The sequence below is a fragment of the Neomonachus schauinslandi genome, chromosome 6 (genome assembly GCF_002201575.2).
Source record: "Neomonachus schauinslandi chromosome 6, ASM220157v2, whole genome shotgun sequence".
Lineage (NCBI taxonomy): Eukaryota > Metazoa > Chordata > Mammalia > Carnivora > Phocidae > Neomonachus > Neomonachus schauinslandi.
The window spans coordinates 52760269-52771697 of NC_058408.1; the positions used below are offsets into that span (position 1 = coordinate 52760269).

Below are 11429 nucleotides of genomic sequence, written 5' to 3' on the forward strand. Positions count from 1 at the left end.
CTGTGACTATATTGAGATAGTCTAATATCTGGCCTGCAAGGGACAGTATCAGTTTACTACCCCTAAAGCTGTGGCACCAACAAGAACTGCAGTATAATAAAACACCTGTGTTGAAAGAGTCCCAGGGAAGGAGAGAAGAAAAGGACATTTTGGGAAAAGAAACTACATTTACATTACAAAGGCACAGCCTGAAAGCAAAGAAGACAGTTGTGCCTTTCTCCCAACCTGTTTTTCCAAAGTACTTATAAATTCAATCTTTCTAGGCTTGGCCTTAGCCCATAGGTGATTCTGTATTCTAGAATACAAAATGTTCATAATTCTGACATCTGGTAGAAACAGCACTGTTTATGCTTGACAATTTAAAGACTAAAAAAAACTGAGCAGTTAAAGAATAATTTTTACCACCCACATAAACAATCAAGGAAGCTTTTAACCACAGTGCTTAAAGATACCTTGTACATAGTAGATGCTGAAAGAATAAATCACATGGTTAATTAACAGTGGTACAATCAAGCTTCTTTAAAAAAGAACCACCGTTAAAAACAAGATAAATTCAAAAATTCCTATTTTAATATTGACATTGCATGTTGAAATGAAAACATTTTGTTGTAACCATAATTATGTACATAAAGACAGTACTATTAAACTCAGATATAAACAATTTTTTATTTTGCCTATATACAATATGGAAGCTAATTTCTACGTATCTCCCTTTCATTTAAAAGTATACCATAGCAAAAAAAATTGTGCTATTATTACTGTATTAGTATAGATTCTGATTTTTAATAATGGCTAATTTGTAAACTCTTATCAAAGGTCTGGTTTGCAAACTTGCAAAAAAATCTCTTAAATGTGGTCATTCTCTAAAATTCGATCCTCTCTGCTCTCTACACACATTCTTAGGGGAGCTCATCTAATCTCATGGTTCCCATCACCCATATATGAATGGCTAAAAGAGCCTTATCTCCTGCCTGGATAAGGTCTCAATTTGGATCCATATGAATGTCTCTTATCACACAAACTAAATAGATCTCAATGATGTATCTAAAATGGATCCCTTGATTCTCTACCTTCTCCGACATGCTCTCTTCTAGCTTTCCCCAGGTTAATAAAAAGCAATTTCATTCTTCCAGTTGCTCAGGCCAAAAATCTTGGAGCCCCTTCCCTTCCACACACCCTCAAACTTAATCCATCAGCAAATCCTGTCATTCTACCTCCAAATAATATCTAGATTCCAACTATTTCTCTGCATCTTCACCAGCCCCACCCTAATTCAGGCTATTTTCACTGTTTTATATTATAATAGTCTCATAAATGGTCTTCTTGCTTCTACCTTTGCCAATTTATATTCTCTTCTCTAAACAACCTAACTGATCCTTTAGAAAAGTCAGATTATGGGGCACCTGTGCAGCTCAGTTAGTTAAGCGTCAGACTCTTGGTTTCAGCTCAGGTCATGATCTCAGTGTCATGGGACCCTGCCCTGCACTGGGTTCCATGCTCATTGAAGAGTCTGCTTGACATTCTTTTCCCCTCCCTCTTCCTCTCCCCTGCCCTTCCCCTCCCCTTGTGCACGCTCTAATAAATAAATAAAATCTTAAAAAAAAAAAAAAAGTCAGATTATGCCACTAGAGGAGTGCTCCAAATGCTTTAAACACTCATAGTAAAACACTCATAGTAAAAAACAAAGCATATAAGGTTTACCAACATCTACGTGACTCTTCCCCTGGCTAACTCTGAATTTTTTTTTTTAAAGATTTTTTTATTTATTTGACAGAGAGAGCACAAGCAGAGGGATAGAGAGGGAGAAGCAGGCTCCCTGCTGAGCAAGGACCCCGATGTGGGACTCGATCCCAGGACCCTGGGATCATGACGGGGGCCGAAGGCAGCCGCTTAACCGACTGAGCCACCCAGGCGTCCCTAACTCTGAATTTATCTCCTACTGCTTCCCTCTTGCCCATTGTTCTCTAGTCACACAGACCTCCTTGCTATTTTCTGGGACATGCCAAGACTTCTCTCACTAAAGAGCCTTATTCCTTCCTCCTGAAAGGTTCTTCCCCCAAATAACTATGAAGAGCTCACTCCCTCATTTCTTTCAGATCTCTGCTCAAATGTCAACTTACCAGACCACTGTAGGGGCCAGTGGCAGGCCACCCCCAGGTGGGCCACTTTGGCATGAACATTATTTTGAGTTAAAAGCAATCCAAACCCAGCAGACTCAGAAAAAGCTCTTTACTTCCCCCTCAACTGCCTGCTTTAGCAGGAAGAGAGCTATTAACAGATTTCTCTTTACCTAAGAAACTTATCTACATAAATAGGGCACCTTTGTTTTCTAAACATCTTTCCCTTCTGCTAAAGGTCTTTCTCCCCTTTGTACCCTCAGACCCTACCCTCAGACCCTGTAACCAGACCCGCTCATGTAAGTATTTCATTGCCTGACTATCTTTGGAATTTCCATGTCTGTATGGATTCCCCCTAAGAAGGCTATTAAATTTGACTTTGTCCTGTTAATCTGTCTCATTGTTAATTTGATTCTAAGTCCAGCTAGAAGGACCTTGAAGGGCAGAGGAAATTCCTCCTCCCCAACACGATGTTCTATGAAATAGCATCTCTTAAATTCCTACCACTCTATACCCTTTATTTGTTTCATTTTTCTTCATAAATATATTACCTACTGATATAGTGGCTTTTCCCCCCAAATAGAATATAAGATCTGTGAGAACAAGGCCCTTATGTTTTTCTTTGCTCACTGCTATAACCCAATACCTGGATCTAGTGTTCATTAAATTGTTGTTAAATGAATTCAGCTTTTATTCCTGCCCCAAAAAACTATACCTCCTGAAGTCTTGTCAAATTCTCTTGAAACCAGGTTTGTAGCCAGGCAAACTTGTAGCCAGGTTCAAACCTTACCTCCATCACTTATTAGGTATAATCTCAGGCAAATAACTTAACTTCTCTGATCCTTAAGTTCATTATTTGTAATGTAGGGATAATTAAACTTACCTTACAAGGAGTGACAGTGTTGGGATTTGTCTGAATGTAGGTCCTCTGATTTCAAAGTCAGTGCTTTATTATCCCAAACTGTCTTAGGCAACTGGATTGAGTATTTGAAATAGAAATGACTCTGGCAATCTGATTTATGTAGTTGTTATTCTTAGATGGGAGAAAAAAAGCAAGCATACTGCCCATGGCTGGACCATGTTGCCCTTTTAGGAGAATGAGAAGAAATGAGAAGAGGGATTACTGGTAGGCTGAGATTTGAAGGAGTACCTCATTTTAAATGTCCTGAGAAGCAGTATTTAATTCTAACAATTTAATTCCAAAAGCCATATTTAATTATATACACTAAGTTATTTCTCCTATGGTTCTGCTGTTTTGTTTTTGTAAATGTGTACTTTAAAAAATCTAAGTGCATATCCTCCATTAGTCTCATTACATCCATAGGATTCTAACTGCAGAAAAATGGGGTTTTTTGTACATTTTTCTGGGCACCTTCTGAAGGGAAGTTATAATAAGGGTCCTAGAAATAGAGTGTGTTTACACCTTGTCACATCTATATTCACAACTTCTTTGTTTGGAGTCTGCTGAAATAAATACTCTAAAGACCTGGTGGGGGGGATGGTAAATTGAGGTGTGAACTGCTCCCCAGGACAGAACCCTACAAAAGGTTTTAATTAAACCTTGAGGCAGCAAGCTTTATTGTCCAAGTAAATATTCATCTAGAAAAACTAGAAGATCTCTAATTATTTGCCTTTTCAATCTGTGGCTTTCTATTCCAATATTGAACTAATGATATTACAAATACAGACAAAAAGAAACTGAGCCCAAATAACATTTTTATTAACTTAATTTGCAAGATTAATCTACATGTATTTTAAGGTTGAAGGAGGCAAGTGAAAGGATTACTCTGGACTCTATCCACAGTTAACAAACTAGGGAGACCAAACAGAGCTTTTGCCTTCCCTCACAAAATGACTCTGTCAATTCAGGGAAAGAAATCAGTCTTTCTAAAACCAAAGGGTGTAAGATCTGCTAATAATAACCTTAGCAGATTTTTTATTCTTTTAGCACTGATGAAAAGCATAACTTCAAGATAAATTCTATTAATATCATATTTTACCATCAACTCTCTCAAACTTCAACATAACCTTGATTTTGTTCCTCTACTAGCCATTTGCTTCAGAGGAAGATGACCATGTCCCTAGCTTTTAAGGACGAATCCTGAATTCTCTCAAATCAATTAGCTGATGGCATGCTCTTACCTCAGCTGGTCATCAAACTATAGGAACAGACTTATATTCCATGATTTAGGGAGTTTCTTCTGCCAGGCATTAACAAAGAAGAATGTAGCATTCTACATTGGTAGGTGGTAGTGGAATGGAAGATCAATTTTGGGTTAGGATGAAGCTGCTATTGCACAGCTACATTGGAGAGACAGAACTTGGATCCAAGATGCTATAATCAGGCCACTGTCTCAAACCAACCTTGGAACCCACTCTATCCATGGCCTTCTTGTTATGTAAACAAAAGGTTTCCATGTTGATTAAACCAGTTTGAGTCAGGACTTTCAGTCCAAAACATTCTGATACCAAAAACATGGTAGTTAAAATGAGAAAGCAAAATCAGCCACATATTCTAAATTTACTAACCAATTTGAATATAGAAATTTCCCCTTGCTTTGATTGGTCAAATACTCTTGTATCTAGAGGGTCTTCCTCCATTATTACCAGATTTTCTAAACACGGTATTGATAGATTTAAAATTATGGCTTGAATTTGTGGCTTTTCTTTCAAATGAAGTGAAAATGTGAGAAGATACTATTATTCGCTAATTGCCCAATTCCTATTAAGCTGTTATATTAACTTTTCAAATAATTGTGTTTCTCTGACACCAGATATACAGGGGTGTTTGATTAAAATGCAGGCTCCTGAGGTACTGGAGAATCAGAATCTCTGGTAGTATGACTCTAGAATTTGCATTTAGCAAGTAGGTAATTTTAACACACATTAAAGTTTGACTAATAACTGGCTAATAAAATTTGACTAAGTCAGTTGTTACAAAAAGAATATATTGACCTAAGTTGAAGGGAAATAACAGAGTGGAGAAAGCAATAATTCAAAATGCAGGTATAAAGGAAAAAGAAAGTAAAAGCATCATTATCAAACATATAAAATCAAATAAAACAAGGATTCATATTTACCAAAACGTCAATAAATCTAAAAAATTCTGTAAGGCAGGCATCAGATATTATGGAATCAGTTTAAGAAACTATAATTACTACATTTGAATCTCTACATATGGTGAGAAGGAAAAAATGCTATTAAAAATTTTCAATTATTGTTCTTTTACATTCTGGGAAAAAGAACAACATTTATTTCAGAGACAGATGGTGCTTTTGAGAAAACAAGTATTTAGGCCTTTTAATTATAAAAGGCAAGGTGAGGGTCCTCTGGAATGATAAAGACCATCAGAAGGATTTTTGCCTGTCCATTTTGGTTTGTTTTGTTTTGAGATTGAAATTGAAATTGAATTTGAGTATCATTAGGAGGGCTTGTACTCTTACGTCACCACAGTCCCCACCACTCTTTGTCTTGTGAAGCTGTGCCCCACATTTATATGAACTACCTAAAGATACAAGATTTTGTTTTTTAACCTCTTCTAGAGATACCAAGATTATAACAAAGAGACTAAACTGCTCAGTATAATAAAGTAACAGTAACTTAGAAGAAAGAAAGAAGGGAAGGAAAGGGGAACTGATAAAAATGGTGGCAGGTTGTGATCTAAGGAGGGACAGCCAGTAAGAAAATGATGAGTAGCCAAAAAACTTCATTATCCTAAACTTTCAGTAAAAACCTGAGGTAGTCAGTGGCAGTGGTCAATGAAGGTAAAGAAAGAGACAATGAGTATGGAATATTTCTAGAATAAAGCTTACCTGTGAAAAGAAGAGACATCCAATACTATGTCAGTTTAAAGTTAAGGAAGACTGGAAAATGATATATACTGATGTGAAGAATGAGGAGGGAGAAGTTAAAAAATATAAAAGGGAAAGAATAAATGATGGAGTGAGATCTTTGAAGAGTGGGAGTGTATGGAACCAAAATACAGAGGAATGACTCTTAGACAAAAGGTAGAAGGGCTTACATAAGAGATCAGAGGAAGGGAGTGGGGTGGGAAAATAAGGTGGAAATGATACATTTATTTTATGGGAAGGAGGCATCAGGAGCTTGGAGAAGTTCATACCTGATGGCCCTATTTTTTTCTGTGAAGTTGCTGCCAGTGAGAGGAGCAGTGACAGGATCACGAGAGAATGGGTGAAGATGTGACACAGCTGCTGTGGGGAATGAATAAGCATTACCCAGGGACCTTCAGAATTACTGCTGGAGAACAATGTTGGCTCAAATAATATTACAGACTCTGATTACAGTAGCACAAATATCCCATGGCTGGTTTCATCCAGCAGTAAATCAACCATTCAAATCAGGGAATATAAATGTTTACATTAATCAAGAGTTGGGAAATGCCACGAACAATCTAGGGAATTGAGTGATGGCTAGAAAATGGTTGAAGTGGTTGCAGAAGTGAACTGTGTGAAAACAGAAGGGCCAAAGGCATGTTGATTGTGACTACATAAAAGAACTGATGGAATGGGCGTTTCACAGGTTATGCTCAGGAAAAAAGTATGACGATTTATGATTTCAGAGAGAAAGTTGTTCTCAGTGAGAGTAGGAATGAAACACCAAAGTAAGTGAAGGTCAAAGTCACAAGAATTTAGGAAGTCGAGGAAATGTAGGCTAGGTAAAAGGATGGGTAATTTTTTTAAAAGATTTTTATTTATTTATTTATTTATTTTAAAATATTTTATTTATTTATTTGACAGAGACACAGCGAGATAGGGAACACAAGCAGGGGGAGCGGGAGAGGGAGAAGCAGGCTTCCCGCTGAGCAGGGAGCCCGATGTGGGGCCTGATCCCAGGACCCTGAGATCATGACCTGAGCCGAAGGCAGACACTTAATGACTGAGCCACCCAGGCGCCCCAAAGATTTTATTTATTCATTTGAGACACAGAGATACTGAGAGAGAGAGAGAGAGAGCATGAGCAGGGGGAGAGGCAGAGGGAGAAGGAGAAGCAGGCTCCCTGCTGAGCCAAGAGCCCAATATGGGGCTCGATCCCAGGACCCTGGAATCATGACCTGAGCCGAAGGCAGACGCTTAACCATCTGAGCTACCCAGGTGCCCCAGGATGGGTAATTTCTATGAATATTGATATCTCTTAATAGTGACAATAACTGAATCATGTGCAGGTAGGAAGCATAAACCAAAGAACAAATCAAGTATCTTAAATATGCTTCATGTTTACCAAAGGAATGTTACAAATTTTGGTACCTCCCTAAGTAAATAACATTTCCACCCACCCAAATGTGTAAGTCACCTTCAAATTTCAGGGCTATCATGTCACACATTCCTTAGACCTTCTATTCCAAAGGTAATATTCTTAATTGAGGAAAGAGCCATCTTCTGGGAAACAGGCACATTTTTAGTGAGACTATAGATTGGAATAATCTCTCAGGAAGGAAATTTGTCAGTATCTACCAAAATTTAAAAACACACATACTTTTTGGGCAGTTCTAGATCTAAGAATTTATTCTATACACACACATTTGGGCAAAAACCACTGACAAGGATAGTCACTGCAGAACTGGTTATAACAGCAAAATAACTTAAATGTCTCTGAAAAGGACTGGTTAACTATGGCACCTACAGACAATGAAATACTATGTAACTATTACAAAGAATATGGTGGGTCTATATATATTTGTCACCATCTACAAAATAATGTGGGAAGTGAAAAAAGAAAGAGAAAAATGTGCATGATATGCTGACATTAGTGTTTTCACAAAAGAGATATTCTATATATGATTGTATATGTATTATAATGTCTACAAAAAATGAGTAAGAAACTGTTTATAGTGGTGGCCTATAAAGAGGAGAACTGGGAACTGGGATTGGCATTGGGAGACTTATTTTTCACTGAATATCTTACCGTATCTTTTAAATTTTGTATCTGTACACATAATGACTAGTTAAATGAATGCAATGAAGGTTCACTAATATCAACCAATTTCATAAAACTTTATATTTAAGTATTAGAATACCTTTAACAATAGTTTTCAATCTTCCTCTCGTTCATATTTTTTGGCAGGGGGCACTCAGAGGAGAAGTCTGCAGATATTGTGTGGTCATTTGAATTACTATTCAGTAATCATTAGGTGCCAGGGATACAAACATATGGAAGACATATGAGACTTAAAGAGCTTATATCCTAGTAGGGAGAATGAACATGTATTCAAATAATCTTAGTATACAGTTACTTCTCATTCAAAGCTTCTCCAATAGCAGCTAAGTATAAAATTAACCAACATTACTTTACAGAGACTGCCTTCTGGGCTGCAGCAGCAAAAATAACAGCCCAATACGGAAAGGTGACTTAATGTAAGCAAAAGTAAAATTAAATCAGAGAGCAATGGTAGGCTGGGCTCTGGCCATGTGATGGTGATGAAGAAAGAGCTGTGTAGTTTAAAAGTTAATGCCACCAGAATTCCCCAACTTGATTTTTTAAAAAAAGATTTTATTTATTTATTAAAGAGAGAGAGAGAGAGAGAGAGAAACAGCTTGAGCACAAGCTGGGGGAAGGGTAGAGGGAGAGGAAGAAGCAGGCTCCCTGCCAAGCAGGGACCCTGATGTGGGGCTGGATCCCAGGACCCTGAGATCATGACCCCAGCCCAAGGCAGATGCTTAACTGACTGAGCCACCCAGGCACCCCCCCCCAACTTGATTTTTGAATAACTGGCAGTATTATATAATCAAACAAGAAAAAAGAGAGTAGGTATGAATGATTAAGTGAATATTTTATATAGAAATTACTGATAAACCAAAAACACTCCCACGCTGTGCCTTCCCTTTTTAAAAAATAATAAGCTCTTACTTTAGCAATTACATAAGATATGACATTTATGGCAGCCGAGGAAGAGAAGCAATCAGTGGTTTTTGCAACCATGATAAAGGATGAAATGGTAAGGCATTTAATATATTTTTGTTAATTTCTTCATGTACTTCACAGTCAAATATTATTCCTACTTGGAGTTAGATACAAATAAGATAACGACATTTGTTACATCCACAACATCTTTTCATCTGGAGATCTCAAAGCACTTGCAAGCACCCATTAGTTCCCAATATCCTGGTCAGATACATTAGAAAAGTAAATTAGGACACAGAGAAGGCGAATAGCTCAAGGTCAATCAAAAAAATCAATAATAGATTTGGAAAAAGATAGATATTCCGGTTCTTGCTCCTGGTTCTAAGTCAAAAGTCATACCCCCATCATGAAATGTTTCTTCTCTTAAGAGGGTCTGCCAGAGCTGTTCCTCTTTGATGTTAAATAACAAATGATTACATACAGTTCAATAAATGTAAAATGAGTTTAAATAACAAAGAAAGAACTAGGCTGATTTTGTTTTGATAAGGACTCTAGATTTATCTGTTAGAAAAGATTAAGAAAAAACATTACTAAATTCTAGAATTGGGAGGGCTTATAATTGTCTATATTTTCTTATACTCTGTTCTATTTTTCTATGGGCTAAGTTATTATGTCCAATATCTTTTTAGTCTTTCAACAATCTTTCCTGCAATGCAGCTATTTTACTTCGCAGAACAAATGTATTATTGATCATCAATGAAATAACCAAAACCATAATTAGATATACAGGACAGTGTGTTACAAATAATTATTATTCTTCTACGGCAACAGAATCTTTTACATTCTATAGGTAATTAAGACTAATGAACCCATATAGTATCATATTATACTTAATGATTATTTATCACAAAAAAAAACATGCAAAAAGGAAAATTTAAATGTTAGTAACTACATAAAATTCAGAACGCCCTTTAGAAATTTAAGTACTAAACTGTACCCTTATTTCAAAAGTGATTAATTCCTGATAATAGTTTTTATTTACTTTAGAACAAGAATCATAGTTCAAAGCAGAATTTGGTAAAGTTTGAAAACCTTTAAAAAAATTAAATGAAGTCCTGAATTATTACGTGCTGAATTTCAATCAGTGAACCGAAGGTTTTCTTCCTAAAAGCCTACCTGCGCATTGGCTTTCCTTCCATGCACCATGAAAAGTACCCTTCACCACACTCTAAAGCCGAACCTAAGACAACAGAAAAGCAGTAACTTAATAAAAAACTATTTCTGATCTTTCCAGTAACAATCTCAATATAATCATTTCGTTCAATGATAAAGAATTTTATATTATATTATACCACAAGCGTTTATTCATAACATAAGCTTTATTTAGTGTCTTTAAGATGACTATCCTTACTCTGGATATGGACATGGAATGCTAAAACGATTATAAGTGAAGGTGAGGGAAAGTGCGCTATACAGTCCTGATTGCTAGGTTAGTCCCGTGTCTCTTCAAGAAGTGCTTTAAGACGTTTAACTCTGATCTCACTATCAAGTATACCTACAGAACATTTACCAGATACCCAGAGCAGTATTGACATGATAGATCGGATAGGGAACACGCAGGTTTAACAACGGATCTGAAGCTCTAACTTGTCCCGAAGTAACAAGAGGAGGGGGTGGCATTTGCCCTTAAAAACAACTCCGCTTCCGACTGCCGGGCAGCACGAACAGGGCAGATAAGCTCTGGTTCCAGACTAACATTCTCTTTACAAGCCCTTCCCTCAGTGCTCAAACAATATCCACCACCCACTTGGAAGAACTCGCTAGGTCCCGAGGGTTAAATGGGACGCACAGTACCCATTTCCTTCCCCCCGAATTCCAGCCCTTGTCCGGGAAAGCTGTCCAGGGTGAGAACCCCAGCGCCTCCCCGGGCTCTGGGATAGGGCTATCAGCCAGCTCGGCACAGTCTAGTGCCCCGCGAGGCCCAGCCCCAGCGCCCCAAGAGCCCCTTCTCGGCACCGACTGACAGACGGCGGACGAAGTCCGGCCCCCTACCCCACCCGGCAGCTCAGCAACTTAGGACAAGATTTGCAAAGCAAGCCCTGGGCGCTGTCCACTGTCCCCTGCTCTAAGGCGGCTAACTTACCGGCTCTGTCACTTTCTTCTCGGCCGCCGCCCCCTCAGTCTCCTCCACCCGCCGCCCGCTCTCTGCCTGCTTCGCAGCCGCGGCTAGCGCAAGCAGGATGCAGATCCTCGAGCTATTTCCTCCCCACCCCTCGGCTTCTCTTCAGCAGCGGAAGTGATCCTGTTCCTAAGTCGTTCCCTCTGGAACCCATATAGCCCACCCAAAGGTTCCGGTGTGGCTCAGGAAGTAGCCGCGCCCTTTGCTGGGGATCCCTATAACCTCAAAGACTGCCTCTCTTCGAATCCGGTTCCTCCTATTCTGAGGGTGACCAC

At 38.3% G+C, this 11429-nt stretch overlaps 1 protein-coding gene across 1 annotated transcript in view; it reads right to left on the reverse strand.

Annotated features, from left to right (window-relative positions):
• The window catches only part of KLHL20 (kelch like family member 20), a 56186-nt gene extending 45036 nt beyond the window's left edge, over window positions 1-11150 (reverse strand). Inside the window, exons 1-2 of the mRNA XM_021682618.1 lie at window positions 11119-11150; window positions 10152-10215 (exon numbers count right to left, since the gene is read on the reverse strand). Of these exons, the coding sequence (XP_021538293.1) occupies window positions 10152-10174 (23 nt within the window). The 5' untranslated portion in view covers window positions 10175-10215; window positions 11119-11150. The remainder of the gene's footprint in view (window positions 1-10151; window positions 10216-11118) is intronic.
• Window positions 11151-11429: the final 279 nt, after the last annotated feature.